The sequence below is a fragment of the Boleophthalmus pectinirostris genome, unplaced genomic scaffold (genome assembly GCF_026225935.1).
Source record: "Boleophthalmus pectinirostris isolate CB_2022bp ecotype Guang Dong unplaced genomic scaffold, ASM2622593v1 HiC_scaffold_2, whole genome shotgun sequence".
NCBI classification, from domain to species: Eukaryota; Metazoa; Chordata; class Actinopteri; order Gobiiformes; family Gobiidae; genus Boleophthalmus; species Boleophthalmus pectinirostris.
Window position 1 is genome coordinate 21,325,281 of NW_026571152.1, and position 22,255 is coordinate 21,347,535.

A 22,255-nucleotide genomic window follows, 5' to 3' on the forward strand; every position below is an offset into this window, starting at 1 on the left:
AATGCCACAGGAGATGATCCCTTTTTTAATGACATTGTGCGTTAATCCTCCTCAATTCAAAATCCTCAGGAAATGTTTCAATCTCCTCTGATTCTCAGAGTCGACAGATGTAATCTTTGTTTGCATTAGCCGCTCATAGCATCACTTTATTTGTAGCTGACAAACATGTCAGGAATACACTGCACCATCAGATTGTATAATATCTGTTGCATGGGCAGTAAATCAGGTCAGATTGATCGGATGATGTTGTATGCTTTCATGAATATCACAATGTGCCACTATATACAATAGAATAATGTATTCAATAACTGAGATCAATTAGTTGCTTTGGTCAAATAAAAATGATTATGGAAAGTCAGGAAAATAATACAATTTTGTATATATAATAAAATAAAATAAAATATATGAAGTGTTTATTTATTGGGTGTTTCACTGTGGTAATTAAATTAAGCATATGTATAGATAATTTGAATAGTGTGCTCTAATAATAATTGACAACTGTGCATTTGCTGCAGAAGGCCATCCTCCCCTTAGAGCCCAAAATTCGGAGGGGCTGGTTTCAGTGTCTCTGAAGAGATATACCATATGTCCACTGCTGACCCAACCTCAAATGTGCATTTTCAAACTGCTGCTCAAGGGAGTTTCATATTTGCAGTGCACAGAGCTGACTGTTGAACCACACGAATCATATGTAAAACAAACAACCTGAATCAGTCAGAGGCCTTTTAAACAATTGATGCAACTTATCAAACTCACTGAAATAAAAATTGTTATTAAGTATTCAGTTATTTTATTATATCCATTATGAACAAAATAAATGGGACATGTGTAGCTTAAAGTTACAATACTGCAAAATGTTATTCTGTTTACAAATTTGTCAGATGTAGCAATGAATACATCTGAATCATGTAAATTAAAGCACACAAGTGCTTTTGTGTGCATCGCAATTCTAAAATGTGTTTCATAGATATTTCAACCTGAAGCAGCAGTTTTTTGTGAAGAGTTAGTTATAAATTTAAGTAGCACTTTGTTGTAATGTAGATGAAATAAGGTTTTAAAGCAGGCAATTCATGTCTATTTACTCCACTTCATCTTCATCAGGGCTACAGATATCAACCATCTCAACATGAAATACACCATCAGGACAGAGCAGAGGCAGGGACATCTGCACCTCACTTACATCTGTGTAGCCCTCACAGATTTTCTTCACATCAAGCCCCATTGATTGATTAGTACTTAACACGACTGCATCTGAAAATAAAAAGAAAGACAGAAAAAGTCTTAATTGTGTATTAGGTAAATGAACAGAGAAAGAGTGAAAACACAATTGAGAAAAGAAAGCCCACTAAATATTCACAAAAAGGACACAGGACACACAGATCAACTACGCTAGTTTATCACATCATGTTTCACCTTGATTGCTGATCCTCTCTGCCATTGTTGACATCTGAAGACAATTAAGTACATACTGAGAACTGGTCAAAACCTGAGGGCAGTTATATGATAGCAAAATACATAATAATATATAATCACTTTCTGTCAGTGGCATGATCCTTGATAAGTAACATTTCAATTAAGGTTCTAAACATGCTATTTTAGGACAACTACAAAAGATTTTTTGATAAAAGAGCAAAAATACTTTTTTTTTAACCATATTAGCTACTGGGACAAAGAGCTTCTCAAACAAATAAATAGCAGAATTATCATCAAGGTCAACATGCAGTAATTTCTTTCAATTACATTTCTTTCAGTGGTATTCCTTAAAAACTAACTCTTTCCATCCACTGTTTTGATGTGTCCCAGCTGAGTGGTCGACTCGTCAGTCTCAAATCGGATTATTTACAGAGCAGAAAGAGTCACATGTGCTTAATGCTGAACATACAATGCGCGTGGTCACACCCCTCCCATGTCTGTGGGCCTTTTGATTAAAGCTCTGGATTATGACTGTCTGCACATATGTGTCAGTGTAATGAATGTGGGGCGGAGCTGGTATCACTTCATATTATTCACATGACAAGATTATGCCATTTATGATTTATACATTCATGATGCCAGCAGAAGATGCATTGAAAATAATAGGAATATGTTAGAAAGCCTGTTGTGGGTGTAAAGATAATTAAGCCCTTTTGGAGTTTTGGGACTCCTTGAAGTATGTATCCCACTGAATTAACATTTAAGAGTTGTACATGCAAAAAATATACCTGTCATAACCATCTGTCTAATGTCAGCGGTTCTAAGGTCAGATCCCTGTTATGGATCAAACGCTCCAGAGTAATGATCTAATGATCATTTACCGCAGCCTTCACTTCAATTACTTGTCACTGACTCACTAGTGTTCCTTGGTTCAGCCTTATTGGATACTGACTTCTGCAGATGGGGAACATGCCAAAAGAGCAGTTTTGTTCCTAACTGACATTGTATGATTTGTATTGCACTATAAATACCACTCTGACTCAATATAACCAAGCCTCAATGATACCACAACAACACTGCATTTTATAATATACCTCCTGGTCGTCATCACCGGGCTCCTCCTCCTCAAACACAGGCATCAAACCTGTACCCTGGTGCCAGCTCCACCTATCATGCACACCCTGAAGAACACCAACAGACAGAGCAAATTAGATCATCTTGTTGCAATCAATTACATTAACTAATGCATCAGTTGATATATGACATATAAACTCGATCACATATCTTACACTTGTGCCTCTTGACATTTGAACCCAGTCTTGAGCCGATCTATCTCCAGACATCATTTCATTTTCTTCTCTTTCCTTAAACAAACTTTTTAACTATAAGCATATGAAAATCAACATTATATCAATGTTACATTAACATAGAAATGAATATTACACTTTACAGACAACTGATGGTCACAATTTCTTCTGAAACAACACCAACAAATATAAACGTTCTATAGTGGTATCTTAATCTGTGAAACACCTTAAGAGGTACCTGCTCATTGACCAATCTCCGCTGCTGCTCTGTGTCAAAATTCACTTTGCTCCTTTCTTCAGAAGAGGGCTCCTCATCTTTAGCCTGCTGAAAAGGCCACTTATAAAATAAAGTATACTTTTATTTATTTCCACATAGAATTGACCTTGAAATATCTGAAAGATTCTTACCTGCTCAAGCTGGATTTCTGTCTTTTCGCTCTCTTAAAAATATATAGAAATATAGGAAACACATTAGAAAATGACACTTGTTCAAAGTATTTTTGTATTTTTCTCCCAAACCTCACCTTTCAATTGACCCTTTAGTGACCCACTGATTTGAGCATTCGCACAGTCCTCATCAACCTCATCACATACAGTAGTTTTTATTTCCAGCTGTGAAGTGGGGGAAAAAAAAACAAGGCTCACGTTTTGGTGTCCAAAGGAGATTTTAGCCTAATGGAAATGCTTTCTATCATGCACATCCTAAGCCCCACAACAGAAGTCAGGCTGTGGCCAAAATCTGAACTGACAAAAAGTGATAATTTTATATAGAAAATAATTAAAATATTATAAAAGAAAACACAGAAATAATAATAATTAAATTATTCAGTGCAGATGCTGAGCATATCTTACCTGTTTGTTCTGATGGTTCAGAAAGTCTATATTAGGTGTTTGTGATTTTAGACAGGACCTGAAAGAAATCATAACTATTTAAGTATTGTAACAAAGCATTAAACTGATATAACTTAATGAACTTACTCCGTCATTGTCTCTCTGTCCTGGGTTTGGGCCAAGTCAGCTCCTGCAATTAAAATAACAAAATACTTTAGCGTCCCCTAGTGACAGAGTTATGCCGTCTCAAAGCCAGTTTACCATCTTTGTTCTTTTTGTTCAGCAATGCTTGACTTCTGGTTTTCATCAGCTCCAGTTCTTGTTTACAGGCATTAAGCTCAAGCCTAACATATGACTCAGATTCATTCTATAAATAAAATAAAAAATAAAGGTATTCAAATATTTAGAACTGGCTTTATTTCATTCATTCAGCTTACTTTGTTTTTCCTCCTCAGTTCCTCTAGCTCAGCTTCAGCAGACTGTAATGTCAAAGCCACTTTCTGCCATTTGTCTGTCCAATGGGAGACCATGACCTTCAGTTCCTCGATGTGCTGGACTCTACTTGCGTCTATTCTACGATAATTCTCCTCCTGTAGTTTCAGCTGCTGCTCCTTTTCAAAGACCGCAGTCTCCAAAAATAAACAATGATCCTGTTGTCTCTGCTTTTCAAATGTTAAAGATCTTGAAGACTCTCTATTCAAAGGGAAAGAATTAAAAAGGATTTGATTCAATATTTGTAATGACATTAAAATGTACCTAAAATGTTAAACAATTGATATTTTAGACAAAAATTTGTTGCTACATTTGCATAAAATTAAATAACTGTTTTACTTTAAAGAGATCAATTCTATGTGCTGGTAAGTTTGTAATATTTCTATATCTATTATATATCTATAATATGCACACCAATTGTGTTTTATGCCTGACCTGAGCTGTTTTATTTGTTCCTCTAGTTCCTCCAGACTTTCTTGTCCACAGGTCTGAATTTTGTTCCTCAGTGCGGCGCATTCTGTCTCCAAATCTAAAATCTGTTGAGATTTTGAGCTCTTCTCTACTGTCAACTCTTCAACTTCAAACTGGGATTTATTGAGTGTCTGCTTTATCTCTTCAAGCTCATTTGACAGATCTTCATTTATCTGTTGAGAAAAATATAAAGGCATACAAATATTGTGACTTGATAAATGCTTTATTGAAAGGATGGCAGTACACTTCAACCTTTCTCAAAGCTGCTATTTCTTGATTCAGCTTTGTAGTTTCCTGATCATCCATGTGATCGAGTCCATTTTGCTGCTGTGAACCCTCTGTACTTTTAGTATTTTTCTCCAACTGCAGCTCCAGAATATTCACCTTTTCCTGCAAATCGGCCTTCTCCTGTAATAGTGAAAAAACATAAAACTGATTACCCTTTATATCTATGACTGATTTATCATCAATCATCAGAGTGACATAACACCCTCAAAAATATAGAAAAGACATAAAAAATTACACCCATATATAAAGCTCTTGCAAAGACGATTGCTAACCATTCTCTCTCTGGGTACATTAAAACCATACAGATACAAAACAAGCTATACGTGTTATTTATTTATTTATTGTTTTACCTTAGTCAAGTCATCTTTCTCATGCTGTGCTGCTTTAAGTTTTGTATTTTGCTCAAGCACAGTGACCTCTAGTTTTAACACTTGAGTGGACAATGTTGCTTTTTCCTGAAACATAACACAGACGCCTAAAAATATGTTCTAGAAAATACCTTTGTTATATTGTATATTCTCTTACTACTAACCAGACATGCTTGGCTTATCTTGTTATTGGCTTCCCTGAGTTGATCCTGCAGTTCAGTCTGGTTTTGCAGAGTCTGCGTCAGTTTCTGGTTCAGCTCTGTTGTTTGATTCAGAAGTGTCTTTTGGGTCTATTAATCAAAATATATAACTTCAGCATTAATTTCATGAATTAAATTGGAAATACAGTATCAACCTTACATTTAAAAATTCACAACAAATCATAATTTTGATGATCCGACCTCTGCTGCAGTCTGTAGTTTTTGTATTGTTTGTGCACACTCCTCTTCTTGTCTTTTTGCTCTTGTTTCAGCCACTCTAAGAGCTTGCTTTAATTTGAACAGCTCAGTGTCAGAAGTTTGTCTCTCCTAAACACCGAAAATTAGAAGCATCAAGAATACAACTCAGTTAACTTGGTGGGTGCCAGTCATAAGCCTTGATCTATATATGACTCACTGCACACTCAAGGCAGATGATTGTGACTTGTCCCAAAGATTTTAAGAGTTTAAGTTTATGGCAAACATGGTGATTTAACTAATGACACTGTATCTAAACCTGTTATATGATATCATACCCTTGGTTTGATGTCCAGCAGATTTGTACTGGGTCTGTGTTCTGTCTGGAGCAGATCCATGTGGGAGTCCATTCTCTCCTGAGCCTCCTGAAGCCACTGCATCACTCCTGTCTGCCTGAAGGGACTCAGCCCTCGCCCTGAGCGTAGATCTGACTGGGGTGAAGGAGAAAAGGAGCGTGGAGAAACATTTGGAGCCAGATGGGACAGAGATTGCCACTTCCTTAGGCCTGGATCAGTCTGTCTGAAACTGCCAGCACCTCCAGATGAACTATAATTAACAAGTTGATATAATTAGTATATAGAACATACCAGACCACTCCTGGAGTGTACGTATATCACTCCTATTACTTTGCCATACAATTGAAAGTTGCTTTACAATTTTTCCCAGTAACACTTCTGAACGCCTCAGAATCTGAATCTTAAGCTGTCAGAGCTAATATGTGTAGAATATTATTCACTTTTAATCTAAATGATTAATGTTACCTTGTGTTGACTTTAGATAGAAATCCTGATCCAGAAACTGTGGCTGTACCACACCAAGCTGAAGACTATGATGAAAATATTATCACGTTAATCCCATAAATAAATCATATTGTAGCCTCAAGTTTGCCTGCATCTTACCTGAGCTGTGAGGTTGGTGTCCCACATGTCCATATCCAGGAGAGAGAAAGGACTGCTATTTCTTTCTGGTCTGTACATCTTTGAGTGCCCAGTTGTGAATGAGCCCCTTTCCTATCAGCATCTATCCACACAGTGCACCGTCACAGGGAGAGATTTTCACACAGAGGTGGCAGTTCAAAGCACGGTCCTATTCTTAGATCATGTTTCTCAATATTCCAGTTGTGTGTGTCAGCAACCAGTTTTAACAATATGCAGATTAATGCTCTTCTGTAAATATGTTATTCATATGTTATTTGTTGCACTCTCCTACAATAGCCTACCTTTCTTTGGACAAATCTTTTGCCTGTTCTCTAGAAACACTCACTCAAAGCTGGTAAACACAGCTTTAATTGCAGTGTAGCCTACTGCTCTTGAAGTGGTGTCCATGGAGACCCCAGTACACAGGACACTGTTGAGAGGGTGTGTCTCCCATCCTGGGATATTATCCACATAATATCACACATCTGATAACTGCTTTTAAATAGATATCATCAAAATACTTAGCTAGAGGAAAATGGTGTAGAAAAAGTTGGATTTTAATGGATGTGTTAAGTAACATATGGGTTTTATTGTTGCCCTTAAAGAACTTCATTAAAAATCATTTTAGCATTTAGCCCTAAGTTTCTCTAAATTAAAAATTATGAAGGGTCATTTGACATCTGCTCTCAGCACACACACCACCATAGACTATGCACTCTACCCAAATAGACAGTAACATCCGGACACATACCTGTAAAAGAAGGCTAAAATTGAAGCAAGTAAAATACTCTCAATATTTAGATTTTTATATATATATATAATCCATGGATCTGTCTATGAATCTCTCAACCAGAGAATAATGGATCTTTTATTGCGGATAAACGCAACCGGAAACCATTTAAGGAAAGACCGGAAGTTGTTTCCCAGATTTCGTAGAAGCGATAGCATAGCATCAAGGAGCTAACAAGTGTTTACAGTACATACGTACCTTGTTTATTGGCCAGATAGTCGTAGTTTCGTATACCAAGGTATCGAAAGGCACTTACAGAATAGAAATTAAAGATAATACTTGAAAGTACAGGTATGTATGTAATGATGTAAGACCAATGCTAATGCTACACTTAGCGAAGCTACTTCATCAAACGAACGCATTTTATTCCTCCCAAAACAGCTTTTAATTCAAGTGATTTATATCTCATATTGCTTGGTAACTTAAGTAATTTATTTTTGTATATATGTTAGAAATGGCTGCTGATTGGTTGGGCAGTTTGGTGTCTATTAATTGCGGACCAACTCTGGGGGTGTACCAAGGAGAAGTGTCATCCGTGGACCAGAGCAGTCAGACTATTTCACTGAGACAGCCTTTCCACAATGGAGTCAAATGCCCAGTTCCAGAGGTGACGTTTAGGTAAAGTGCACAGCCATCCTCGCTTCTCGTGTTGTGTTCTTAAATATTTCATAACTCCTCTTTGTTTTACAGCGCTATTGATATAAAGGATCTAAAGATTTTGGATTTTGGGAAAGGCAGCACAAGAAACAGCACCTCTAACAAGTCAAACACGACTCCAGTTGCTGTGCCAAAAGGTGATCCCCGAACTGTGGAGAAGGTCAACTCTCCTCAGCACTTTTCCAAAAGCTATGGAGAGCGTCACCTGGAAGTACCTGGTCAACCAAAAGGATTTCGTAAAAGACATAATTCATGTAAGTCTGATCATGCATTACTATGGCTTGTTAACAAACAAATAATAAATATCACAAAATTTAAAAAGGAGTTTTGGCACACACTTACACAATAAAAAAAAAAAATCTAATAATAAGTAAAATGTTGAAAAAAAGAAAAGAGAGAGAAAATGCTTGTGTGCAGAGTAAGGCAGTGCCTCATTTTTTTAATGTGAGCCTTTTTTTGTTCTTTCCTCCTTAGGGTCATCAAGTAGTCGAGGAGCAAATCAAGTCACACCAAAAAAGAACGGAGTCAAAAACGGTGGTGGCCAAATGAAGCAGAGAGATGATGAGTGTTTTGGTGATGGAGTAGATGATGGCCTGGACACTGACTTTGACTTTGAGGGAAATCTGGCACTTTTTGACAAAGCTGCAGTTTTCTCAGAGATTGACATTTCAGAGCGTCGAAATGGAGCGAGATCACGAGGGACACCCCAAGACCAGACGCCTTCCCGCTATCGCCACGATGAAAACATCCTGGAGGCCAAACCTATTGTGTACAGACAAATTGCAGTGCCTCAGCCAGGGGACAAGGAATACTGCACTGGTAAGTCTCTCCAATGTATACTTCATAAATGGAGTAACAAATTGTGCTATAAGTGCTTTTGTGTTTTTACAGATTCAGGGCTTGTGGTCCCAAGTATTTCCTATGAGCTGCAGAAACGGCTCTTGGCTGTTGCAGAGCGATATGGACTCTCATTGGATAGAAGACTTGAGATGACTGGTGTTTGTGCAAGTCAAATGGCGCTTACACTGCTCGGAGGGCCCAACAGGTATCCTAAACAATGCACTCAGTTATTAATAACAGACAGCTCCTTCCTTATAATATAATATAGTAGGGCTGGGCGATATGGATCAAAAAATATATCTCGATATATTTAGCTATATCTCGATATATACGATATATATCTCGATATATGTTCAAGAAAAAATAACCCCCTAAAACTGAAAACTGCAAAAACAAATTTGCCAATTCCACAAGGTCTTTTTTTTTATTGAAGTGTAAGAGGTCGGCAGTCATATAGGAACACTTAAGATTACAAAAACCCTAATTACATAAATAATAATTTAACTGTAAAATAAAATAAATAATACATATTTCCTTCTTTTCATTCATAAATAAAACAACTCAACACAAGCTCATCTTTGCATTAACTCTGTTAACCATCCCATAACCATGAGCTCATTTACCAGAAGAAGCTCAGGATGTTCCTTATTTCAATAGATCCATGTTATTATCCAGCAGTAAGGAGCTCTGAGGTTTCCCACAATTCACTGCAGATCAAACCCAATGTTTCCAAACACTATTGTACAAGTTACACTGAAGCAGATTATTAATAAAAATATTCTGCATAAATAAACTTTACATGACTAAACTTTACAATATATAAAGCATAACGACTCTAGAGCCACATCAGCTCGTTTGCGATAATGTGTTTAATGCAGTTTTGCGCACGTGTGTTTACATTTTACAGAAACCAAACTTAAGCGCATGGCTCATTTGCATAAACAGCGCACTTCTCACGCAGCTCAGCTCGTTTAGCTTCTTTTGGGCTAAAGGACGCGACTCGGTGGAATATGAGTATGTGCTGCTGATGTTCTTGTCTGTAAATGGTGGAAAAGGTTCGTGGTGCTTGAAGCTTTTCACTGGCACCAACTTTCGGCGTTCACGGCGATAGTGAGGAGTGAAGGAGACACTAGCGAACAAACTCAGGGAGGCGGAGGCGCGCGGGCGACGAGAGAAAAGGTAAACAAGCGAAGCGGGGAAATCAGAATTGAATATAAGCATTATATCGATATATACGATATGTCAGTTTTTAAACTCGATATGAATTCTATCTCGATATATTAAAATATCGATATATCGCCCACCCCTATAATATAGTAATATTATATATGATCATAACATAACTGATAACTAACAAACTACTGACTGATTCCAGGTTTACTCCAAAAAATCTCCATCAGCGCCCAACCGTGGCTGTACTATGTGGCCCTCATGTTCAGGGGGCTCAGGGCATCAGCTGTGGACGCCACCTGGCCAATCACGAAGTCGAAGTCATCCTGTTTCTGCCCAATTTTGTCAAGATGCTTGATTGTGTGACCAGTGAACTTTCCCTCTTCAACAAAACAGGAGGCAAACAAGTGTCAAATGTTAAAGGTAATCATATTTAAGCTTGGTGAAATTTAAATTTGTGTCTTTTGTACATTTGTTAGTCATTATGGTAGCAGCACGATGGCTGAGTGGCTGGCACTCATGCCTCACAGCAAGAAGGTTGCATGTTTCTCCGGGTTGGGTTTCCTCAGGGCGCTCCGGTTTCCTCCATCAACCCAAAACATGCTACATAGGTCTCCAGGAAGAATAGCTGAGGTCAATTAAAAAATATCTAAATTTATGTTCTCACACCACAGATCTTCCGGACACACCAGTGGACCTAATCATTAACTGTCTGGACTGCCATGAAAACACATTCCTGATGGACCAGCCTTGGTACAGAGCAGCAGCAGACTGGGCAAACCAGAACAGGGCCCCAGTCCTCAGCTTGGATCCTCCTGCAAGTGGACAGGGGCAGGCCGTGGAGGCCAAATGGTCACTGTGTCTTTGCCTCCCCTTCTCTCTGGCTGAGGGGGCTGGGAGAGTTTATTTGTGTGACATAGGTATACCTCGACAGGTTTTCCAGGAAGTAGGGATAAAATTCCATTCTCCATTTGGGTGCAAGTTTGTCATCCCACTGCATTCAGAATAATGGGACCAGACACTTGACACAATTAATGCTTCATTAAAGAAGCACAATGTAACTTTTCTGGCGGAGGGTTCGCCACATGCTTGAATCCATTGAGATGTTATTGGTTTACTTGGAATGTTCCACGTTATGTTTTACACTTGCACTTAGATTGAGTTACAGGTGTTATCATTGCTAAAACAAATACCATAAAAAACATCCTTTATTACTGTGATCAGATTTGTTACCATAGAGATTGGTTTAATGCCATACTATGGAACATTCCAGGCAATAACTTGCCCATTCTAAGAAGGTATTGGACCTACCTCCAGAAAAGTCACATCTTACCATACCATTTTGGGTTTTGCCGCCTTATCTTTGATCTTGGCCTATTTTGAAACTAAAGTTAACATGTTAAAAGTTCCGGGTTTAAAGTTAGGCCAGCAATAATTATGAATAGTTTTTTGTTATCTATTGATGATAGAGACATGTCAGTATCAATAGACAATCTTTACTTATAAAGTAAGGTCTAAATATTTACCTTTAATTTGACTTTGAAGCCAAACCCGTGATATCAATCACTTATATCCTGCCATGCATCGTTCCCTTGTTCTTTGTGTTTGTGAAATATGTTAAAATGTATTTCCATTGACACCAATGTGAAACAGGGTGCCTGTGAACCACCCTTTGAGGCAGCTGCTTGAGAGTATGGGATTGAGATTTGCTTATTAGGCTGCTATAACAAGGGCTCTACGACATATAGCAATGTCAGGTATTATTTGTTTAAGAAAAGCATTATGGCAGTGCAATCCATTTATTTTTTTACTTGCCACTGCATACAAAGCTAGCAGTGTACATTTCATTGAGTAGATTAGAGGGGGGAAACTGAAGATGTGGCTTTGATTTTATTTTATCTGTGAAAAAGATAAATAATGCATGACTCTTTCTATAAAAGGCCTTCAGTAGCTAATGGAGTGGCCGATGCATAATGTCAAAAGAATCTGAACACATTGTGTTGCTTTTGCTGCTTTATGGACCCTTACAGGGTTTGGGAGTCGGACCACATTGGTTTTTAATGTGTCCAGTAGTGAGGCACTTATGACAGTCTGAGCTATGGAGTCGGAACTGCCAACATTTTATACCTAAAAAACCCATTAAGTATTAAGTGGATTTTAATTGTATAAAGTGTAGCTTCCACTCAAGTTGGTATCTCAGGTTGATTGGATGACTGTGGTCAGGTTACTGTGTGATTACAGGGCACCTACTTTGGGGAAATTACTATAAAATGTACTAAGGCCTCGTCCTATTCCAACATTCCTCGGGCTTGATGTGTTTTGTCCCATCTGTTGAAACAAGTCTGGCTTCGCAACACCAGCAGCCAGTGTTATTGAATGTTCATTTTTGTCTTTGGCCGCCAGAGGGGTGTCTAAACAGCACTGCCTTGGCTCTTCCTTATTTCTCTGTTTGGGACAGTTGAAATTACAGTTTCTCTACAAAATGTGATTGTGAACATTGTCATATAAGAGGCGGTAATTACGATTTGAATCACAGATCACAATGTTGTTACAGTGCGGACTGACAAAAGGTAATGTTAAGACTTACAAAAGGAGTTACTTTTCTCATAACATCACTAGCACTCTACTCGACCAAATATGACAAGCATTTCCGTCTGGAATTGAAGATTATTGTCAATGTGCAAAAACTCTTATTTGTCAACTCTGCAAAAATAAATCTGCATAAATAAACACATGATTTCATTTATTGCCCTGAAGGGAAATGGCTATATATTGCTAAAACCTGCCTAAAATGTGCACATATCCTATTTTTAGTCTGGTTTACCATTAACGCGCATGTGCAAAGCCAAACCAAGGTGGGGCGAAAAGTTGAATGTTTCTGTCGGCGAAAGCGTTTAGAATTGGGACAAGAATGAAGTTACGTTGAACAAGTGAAAGTGAACTAAAAGAACGGGAAATCGTTCGCTTCCTGCATAGGTTTATCTTTCTTAAGAAGATAAACCTTTTGCAATATTATATTTGATGTAATTCATTTGCATTATCTTTTACATTGGTCGTAAAGTTGGACTCATCACTGTGCGCTTCTGGACTGCGGCAGTTGCGTCATTGGAGATATTTTACTTCCTTGCCATAGAACTTTATGATCGTGGCTCGTCCTCTGCCGTGACTGTACCAGAATGTCTCTCAAATGAGTCTCAGGACACCGCTAATTAACTTGAACTCAACACGGCTCTGTGAATAGGTAAGACTTCTAACTAGACTCCCCATTGCTTCTTAGTGCAACTCAATCTTTTCTTAATTCTAGATCAAGATGTGTGTCTCTGTTGTCACCCTTATGCAAACATTGTATGACTGTCACACAGAGACTTACACATACATACATGCATGAGTTTCAGTGAATTTATTGTAAAATGCAACCATAATTTGTTTGCAAAGTAGCAGGGAAGTTGGAGAAGAGAAGTAATGATTGTACTAGTGTAGCATGTAGTAGCAGTGCTCATAGGTATTTTCTTTTTAGTTGCTTCATAATAGGCTAGGCATAAGGCTGCAGTGAATTATTACATTGTTTTTTGAGTGCTCTGCTATTTCCTGATGTGCAACAGCTGCTTAAGCTCACCACTTCGCCCTGCCTGGCATAATGTATGTCATTTTGTTAACTCAAAAGTTATCAACAGCACCACAGTGTATTGGCTACTTGCACTATCTAAGTAAAGCAAGACTAAGTGAGGCATACTTTAGATTCCAAATAACTGTTTTAATTGCATTGTCTCCTGGAGGAAGTGCTGTGTATGCATGGGGCCCCAACAGTTAATCTTGATGCCATTCATATAGTGTCAGTTTCAGGAAATGGTTAATCATAAATGGTGGAAAAGTCCCACTGTATGAGCGCCCAATACCAAACAAAAGTCATCTGAAAGCAGTTTTTGTCTGAGAGGAGCGCGCTTCTCTGGCAACAACAAGATCCTCTCAACAACTTGACTGACTGCAGATTGAGTTTGAAGTAGCATTGCACTAATGTCATATTTTACTGTGCTTAGGGCTGCTGTTTTCTTAAAACTAGCTGGATAGTAATAGTCAAATCATTGTTGAAGGTTTACAGAGAGAGAGCGAGAACTTTGGACTGCTGTAAGTAAATTGCCGAGCTAAATTGATGCTGGTTTATTCATGTGTTTGATGAACTACAAATGTGAGTTGCAAACAATATAGTAACACAACTATTAATCTACTTAAAATGGATATGTTATTTAGTTCAGTATTTTTTTTAATGCATTTTTATTGTTTGTTCTATTAACTATTGTCAAATGCATATTAATATTTTTTTTACTTCTGTAATTAGCAACCACCTCCTATTGAACTCATTGAGTGAAAGCTCCCACAGTATCAACTACAATGTCACGTCACGTCCCCAGGTTTATTAAATATGTCCTCAGTATCACCTGTGACTTTTATTCCAGATTAATTGAGATCCAGATGAAGTCATAGCACAGTACACAAAATAGCAGGAGCTGTGCTCTATTGGTAATAATGACAATATTCTGTAAAGTACTAGAAAAATAATAATAATACACTATATAATACAATTAAGGTTAAAGCATTATACCATTTCTTGGGCCTCCATTACAGATGTGGGCGGGAGCTGTTAACGTTTAAAGGAAGCCAAAGATGTTTCTATGTTCTTGTCCTGTCTTGCTCTGAGCAGTGGGCCTATTACCAATTGGAACAGTTCAGCTTCTTTCATAAGTAAATAGCACTGACATAATCTCTTTGGCATGCTCTAATTGTTGCACATATAAGAATTCATATATTTTGCATGTTCACACTATGCAGTTAACTTTGGGTTGTGTACTGGCATGAACTTCAAGTGTTAAAATCAACTAGAAACTGGTATCAAAACAGTTTAGTGAGCAACTTTTCAAAAAATAAGCAATAAAAAAGTTGATACATCTTTATCAAAGAGAAAAGAAATATTACATCTATCTTTGAAAAACATTTACAGTACTAGTAATATATCTATGATGACCAAGCAGAAACCATTTTGACTGTGAAAATGGGGTTGGACATTGAGTGAAGGGCTTGTAGAAATGGTCTAACAACAGCAGGCTTGTTTTTAAACCATGACCAGAGTAAAAGATCATTCTGTGGCAGTGTATGGAGAGAGCTCTAGAGACAGCATTGACAAGTCCATTGAGTGTGTGGCCAGAGACGTGAGATGCGTAAAGGAAATGTTAAAACTGAGATAGCTGTCAAAATGAAATCTGAGTTGAATAACATCTTTACTAGACACAATCAGGCATAAAACTAGATCTAAACAAAATCCTGGAGTCAAAAAGTCCCAAATACCACCACAACAAGTAAAAGAATATACAAAACTGCAGACTAATACACCACTTGTAGATGGGAAGCTGATTTCTGAACCCATGTGTCATATGTCACTGAGAGGGAAGGAGCAGAGATGCCTGTTGGTGACTGTTTTAGCTCATTCCTGGGTCGTCAGGCGTGGGAACTGGGGCTTTGTCCCTCGATAGAGAGATCCAGCTGCACGGATCCAGAAAACATCTGCCACTCTGACACTGAACAATGACCGGTGCTATAAAGTAGGAGCAGTGTGTGGGAAATATTTTAAACATTCCTTAGTATGAAGATATTTATTTATTTGGCTATATAATAGGGTTGTCAAAAGTATCTAAAATCAGATAGTAATTGATACTGAATCCAGTATTAGGAATTGATATGTACAAATCACATGAACTGGATGAAATTAGATCTCTCTAGAATAATTTTGAGTTTCATCAGAAGTAGTGTAAAACCATTTGGTATAATAAACAAACACAAAACAATTTTTTAAGTATAAAAATAACAATATTGTCAAAAAAAGAGCTTTTGGGTATCAATATTAGTAGAGTCTATTCTTTAGTATTGAAATAGTGTTTGAAATTTTAGTATTGTAACAACAATAGTAAGTACAAAATACATATACAATAATGAATAAGCAATAGAACAGGAGCACTTAAATGGTTTATCATGAAAAATATAAGATGAAAACTTGAGCATTAGCATTTCCAAGACCTATGACCTCTGCTAAGGCACTGGCTCTGTCTTAAATCCAAGACATGGTGCCCAGACATGGACTTTTTTTTTGTTCAGGAGTGCTTTTTCAGATGAGTCACAGACTATTAAATTTACTAATTTCTCACATCAGATTGACACTACTGCACCAAACTATATGTTTTAATATCATCTACTTTACTTGAACCATAACATGACTTCCTCTTGTTCAGGCCACGTAATGTTATACACGTCAGTGCTCCATAGATTGACTAAATATGGACACAATCTCATGCCTCTGAAAAATGTTTCGTTCTTTAACTCAAGAACGACCAGCTTTTCTCTCTGTGACAGCAAACTCCTGTCTAAGTCATAGAAAAATAAATGAATGGCTGGTGACCTATTGGATGCCCCTCACACCCTCCTCAATCCCCCCAAGTCCTGCCCACTTCCTGTCTTCATGCGGCATCAGTTCTCATGAGGGGGGATCCACTGCTTTGGGAAAAATATATAGGCCTACAACACAATCTTCTCACTATACTCTACTCTGCGTGATGTTGATGTCAGATGGCATGCAAAGTCATGGAGATGTTTTCACCTTCCAACGAAGTCTGTATTCTTCTGTAAAAGTAAACACATGCATTACTTTTAGTTTTATTTTTTGTATCGTTTAGATCCAGGTCTGGGTACAACATCTTTGCCAATTTGAGTTGTACAAAAGTTTCACACAGGCTTGTAATTGTACATTTTATACTCACACAAGAGTATAGACGTATATTTATACTGCTCAGTATTTCCCCTGATAAAGAGTACAATCTTACATAATACTCAAATTACAGTGGTTTACAATGGCACAGAATAGTCACATAGTGTCTAAACTGTAATTATAACTTAATTTTTAGCCCATGAGGTAATAATAGTACATCATAAAATCTGCATGTTTTAAATAAACTGTGGTCTCTATGTAAATTTACATTTGCACTGCATCATGGAAACTGTCTCTCATAGTTGTGAAAGTACAAAATTAAAAGGACGTGTTAGTTCTGCTTTTTGTATCAGGGAGTTATTTTTAGCCACGTCCACGTTTTCCTGAGAACAATTACTAACAATTGCTACAATGACCAAACACTTCCCGACAGACTAAAAATTATACTTACAAATATATTTTTGGATTAATATTAGTTTTAAGGGACATTTGTTTTGTTTCCCTTTGCAGGTATGTGCGGTTGTTCGCTCTGATGGTGACAGTCAAATAACATCAGTGAGAGGGTGCCATTGCCTCAGTATGGCCGAGGTCCAGGTAAAAAGACCCATCAGTAACACACAGGCACAAAATAATGTCTATGTATTTCACATTTGATTGGGACTGTATTATACTCTTGGTACTGTAGGCTCCATGGCCACCGGGCACTGAGTGTGTGGCCAGATATAACTTCAAAGGCACTTCAGAGCAGGACCTGCCCTTCAACAAAGGAGATGTGCTGACTATTATAGTGGTTACAAAGGTAACATTACATGCCTCAGAATTGTGTAAAACCACATTTTATTCACCGTAACACAAACAGTTGTACATCTAAATCATGAGTAGAAAGAAGATTACACTGTTAGTAAAATATCATTTCTAATGTTTGGTGGAATTATGGATTATTTTTAAAATCCCTTTCTCTGTTTTAGGACCCAAACTGGTATAAAGCTAAAAATGTGGCCGGCCGGGAAGGAACCATTCCCGCAAATTATGTGCAGAAAAGAGAAGGAGTGAGATCGGGGTGCAAACTCAGTCTCATGCCGTAAGTGAATGGATTAATCTAGACCACTGTGACTTAAAGCAGCCTCTCCCTGAATCTGTTCATGAACTCTCAAGGCAACTAAAGCTGAAAGACTGGTATAACCTTACACAACAACTATCTGAATACTGAAGAGCAAGTACAGTTAGTCATGTTTATTCCCCCTTAAACGAGTAGTTAGGAGCAGCTTCTCTGTAGTTATATGAGATATGTTTAAAATAAGTTGCCAGTGTCTGTGTGGTGCTGCTGGTTTAAGGCTGGAACTGTAGTTAAACAAGGGTAGACCACAGTTAGGTCAGGCTGTGGTGACTGCAGTCGACTTGAAACTGTTTTCAGCTCAAGTTTTGTGTGAATGCAGTACAGTTTCCTGTTGTTTCTTTTCAATCTCAGACATTAAGTAATCTTCAAGTTCAGCCACAAAGTTGCAGATTTACTATGCCATGTAGGATGCTATATGTGCACATTGACATTTTTATATTATCTGTAACAAACTACAGTGTAATACTTAAAAAAAAAAAAAAAGTGAAAAGAAAATGTGTTTTTTAGTGCATTTACATAATTGTTATAAATGAGAATGACTAAAACCAGGGGCTTAATAAGATCTAAACCAGCACATAACCTTGACTAATTTATGTTTAGGTCATTACCAAGATTAATCATTGATTTAACATAGAATAGGATGGTCCAAATTGGGATTGGAACAGGTAGGAGCAGGTAGCTACACAACAACCTCTTGTTCATTGCATACCATAATATACTTTGATTAATTGCTGTCTACCCTTCCAGATGGTTTCATGGGAAAATAACTCGAGACCAGGCTGAGAGGCTGCTTCACCCACCAGAGAAGGGTCTGTTTTGGTACGAGAGAGCACCAACTTCCCTGGTGACTATACCCTGTGCGTGAGCTGCGATGGCAAGGTGGAGCACTACCGCATCATCTACAAAAACGGCAAACTAACTATAGATGAAGAGGGCTTCTTCGAAAACCTCATGCAGCTGGTAGAGGTACTATATTCAACTACTGCTTTAAAAATTAACATTGAAGGAAAGAAAAAAGAATTCCTTAAATGTATATATAATTTTACAAAAAAGTATGTGACATTATATGTCCTGTGTGGTAACCTAATAAACTGTTATCAACTGATTCCAGTTACCAGGTCAGAGGAGGTGCTTTTTAATGTCAGATTCACAAATCATTCAAATAAGGAGAGTTAGGTTGTAATCTAACCAAATAGTAATTGGTTTTCTGAGGCACTACATGACTTGTGAGGAGTAGGTTACACATTATCTTCTATTATAAGCGTAACTGTTATATTCAAATACATTACAAATTGTTCAATTTGCTATGCTATGCAGTTTATGAACTACAGTATACTAAATGGAGACTCACTCTAAACATGGTAGGGTTTCCTGTGCTGCTTGTCTAAGGTACCTCTCGACCGCATGCAGTTCCTGGAACAAATAATGAACCGGAAGTGTCAAAGAGGAAGAGTGCAAAGAATGCTTAGCTTCAGACTTTTAACTTCAAACACTCTGTCAAAATTGTCTCAAGTGCGAGGCACAAAATTTCCAATATTGTATTATAGCTAAAATATGTTTATTCGTTTAATATAATGCATTTTAATGTGTTGAATATGATCACTATTTTGCTTGGACAGCCCTCTGTTGGTCACTGTGTAGCATTGCTCAGTGAGCTCACAACTACTACTATAGCTCAAATATAGTTACAGTTGCCAAAAATAAATCCAAAACTAGAAAAGCACTCAGAGAGCGTAGACCTCCGCCAAGGACTACCCCAATTTTTTATATAAATTGCGATAAAATCAGTCTTCTGGATCAGATCCGGATCAGCCTTTGGAATATGAAAGCGGATCCCATTGTCCATCCCTGAGTCAAATTTCATGGGGTTTGGTCAATAATTAACGGAGATATTGAGAAACAAACTTTTTGGCCCCATTTACCACAATGTTAACTAAAATTTCAAAGTGATCCAGAATCCAGGATTTCTTCCGGATCACCCCCAAAATGAAATCAGTTCTTCCTTTTCACATTTCCAAGAAATCCTGAGAATTTCATCAAAATTGGTCCATAACTTTTTGAGTTATGTTGCTAACAGACAAACAAACAGACAAACGCTGGCAAAAACATAACCTCCTTGGCGGAGGTAATAATGTTATTTTTCCTTAAATCATATTTTAATATCTGACTTAAAATAAAAGAATGCAAAGTGGACTTTGGACACTCAAACATGGTGACCTGAAGACTTCCGTGCAATTAATAGACTTCTTTTTGACAGGAGCATGAATAATTCATAATTTAATTATTGTTACCAGTACTATATTGTACTTTACTAAACTCAAGTTCTAGATTTGGTGTAATTAATCTACTATTTTGAAGTACAATGTTTTCAATGACTCTTACTATATTTTACATAAAGCACTACACCAAAGATGATGATGGCCTGTGTACAAGACTAATCAAGCCAAAGGTTGAGGAAGGGGCAGTGGCGGCTCAAGATGAATTTTCAAGAAGTAGGCAATTTTCAATACTCATTCAAATATGACTTTACTTTAATGATACATGATTTATTTGAATGTTGTTTTTTAATTGACCACAGGTGGTTGGTCACTAAACAGAAGAGACCTTGTGCTACAGTCTGTTATTGGAAAAGGAGAGTTTGGAGGTGTGTGGTGTTAAAATACAAAAAGTTTACATTAGACTATTGGCAATACAATGATGTAAATTTGCATTTGCAGATGTCATGATGGGAGACTACAGAGGCACTAAAGTTGCTGTAAAATGCATCAAAAACGATGCAACAGCTCAAGCTTTTATCGCTGAAGCCTCAGTCATGACGTGAGCAAAATCATCACACCTAATATTTATGGATTAATAATGTTCATTACTAAAATTATTGTAAACTTGTCTAAAATTTTTTAGACAACTACGACATGAAAACCTGGTGCAGCTGCTGGGAGTGATTGTAGAAGAGAATGGAAGTCTGTTTATTGTAACTGAATTTATGGCGAAGGTGAGTCCTTCAAATATGCTATTCAGAGACATTTCCTTTTGCTGTATATCTAACTGTCTTGACTTTTCAGGGCTGTCTAGTTGACTACTTGCGTTCCAGAGGTCGGACGGTGCTTGGTGGTGATGCTCTCCTTCATTTTGCACTGTATGTACAGTCTGTATAGTTTGGTCATGTGCATTTTAGCCTGTCACTAAATCACATACATTTTAAGGTAGACTTTTTAACCCTTGTTTTTAGATGAGTTAGTTTTTATATTATTGTCATTGTAAATAGTTTTTATTGATTTTTCATTAAAATAGATGCACACATGCAAACATTTTTTTACGTTTGCTATTTCAGAAATGTCTGTGAAGCCATGGCTTACTTAGAGGCCAGCAACTTTGTCCATCGGGACTTAGCAGCACGTAATGTACTAGTATCAGATGACAATATTGCCAAAGTCAGCGATTTTGGTCTGACTAAAGAGGCCTCGTCTACTCAGGACACTGCTAAGCTGCCCATCAAGTGGACTGCTCCTGAAGCTCTCAGAGAAAAGGTATTTGAAGTGTAATGTAGAGTTGAGAGCTACAATTTGCAAAAATCTGACAATATTTTCAACAAATAGAAATTTTCCACTAAATCGGATGTTTGGAGCTTTGGCATTTTGCTTTGGGAGATATATTCTTTTGGCCGTGTACCTTACCCAAGAATTGTGAGTGCGATCAATCATATAAATTATGTTGCTGCAACAATAATAAAGATATATGTATTTTTAATTTGCTGTTTGTTTTTCAGCCATTAAAGGAGGTAGTACCTCGAGTTGAAAAGGGATACAAAATGGACTGTCCGGATGGCTGTCCTGAAATGGTTTATAATGTAATGAAACAGTGCTGGAACCTTGATCCTGACCTGCGACCGACCTTTAAGAAGTTAAAGGAGTGGATTCAACGTGTAACAGGCGAATAAATGTGACACATGTGACATTCCATTTTATTTTTACATTTTGTATTTTTTTTATACTATTGAATTTTGTATTGTTTTTATTATCTGACCTCTCCATTGGCTTGATGTCAACAGAAATTATCACCATCTCTCTCTTTGCTCTGTGTTCAAGAGTTATAAGATTTTCACTGATATGTTGCATAAAATTGATTTAATTTGTTACAAGAGAACACTTTTTGTAAACAGATTAAGGTACATTTTACATGTTGTATATCCTGTTAATATTAATTTACAATTTTGCCAGCAAAATTTGAATTACTTGGCCTACTCCCAAACAGGAAGAGTTTGGATTTTACTACTGATGTATAACTTTTTTTTCTTTTAAAATAAACAATAGCTATTTTATAGCTTAATTTATGCTTATGGAAAATGTCTTTAAGGACCTCTATTTTGCTTTATACCTTAGTGAATTTTG

The 22,255-nt window shown here is 37.2% G+C and overlaps 2 protein-coding genes and 1 pseudogene across 2 annotated transcripts; 2 read left to right on the plus strand and 1 right to left on the minus strand.

Moving 5' to 3' along the window:
• Positions 1-942: 942 nt before the first annotated feature.
• On the minus strand, positions 943-7,464 carry LOC129409359 (coiled-coil domain-containing protein 186-like). The gene is made up of 20 exons (XM_055155092.1): positions 7,294-7,464; positions 6,525-6,645; positions 6,387-6,451; positions 5,904-6,171; positions 5,572-5,697; positions 5,335-5,460; positions 5,153-5,257; positions 4,767-4,922; positions 4,479-4,687; positions 3,989-4,244; positions 3,813-3,918; positions 3,699-3,741; positions 3,573-3,630; positions 3,245-3,332; positions 3,129-3,160; positions 2,959-3,045; positions 2,703-2,795; positions 2,508-2,594; positions 1,414-1,447; positions 943-1,251 (listed from the first exon to the last, which is right to left on the minus strand). Exons 2-20 carry the CDS (start codon positions 6,600-6,602, stop codon positions 1,079-1,081), a joined length of 2,190 nt encoding a protein of 729 aa, XP_055011067.1. The 5' UTR covers positions 6,603-6,645; positions 7,294-7,464; the 3' UTR covers positions 943-1,078.
• edc3 (enhancer of mRNA decapping 3 homolog (S. cerevisiae)) lies at positions 7,465-12,984 on the plus strand. Its single transcript, XM_020934915.2, has 7 exons — positions 7,465-7,623; positions 7,785-7,950; positions 8,023-8,243; positions 8,464-8,808; positions 8,881-9,034; positions 10,205-10,422; positions 10,674-12,984. The coding sequence occupies exons 2-7, from the start codon at positions 7,787-7,789 to the stop codon at positions 11,006-11,008; spliced, it is 1,437 nt and encodes a 478-aa protein (XP_020790574.1). The 5' UTR covers positions 7,465-7,623; positions 7,785-7,786; the 3' UTR covers positions 11,009-12,984.
• A 935-nt stretch (positions 12,985-13,919) lies between these two features.
• On the plus strand, positions 13,920-22,210 carry LOC110169352 (tyrosine-protein kinase CSK-like; annotated as a pseudogene).
• The last annotated feature ends 45 nt before the right edge of the window (positions 22,211-22,255 follow it).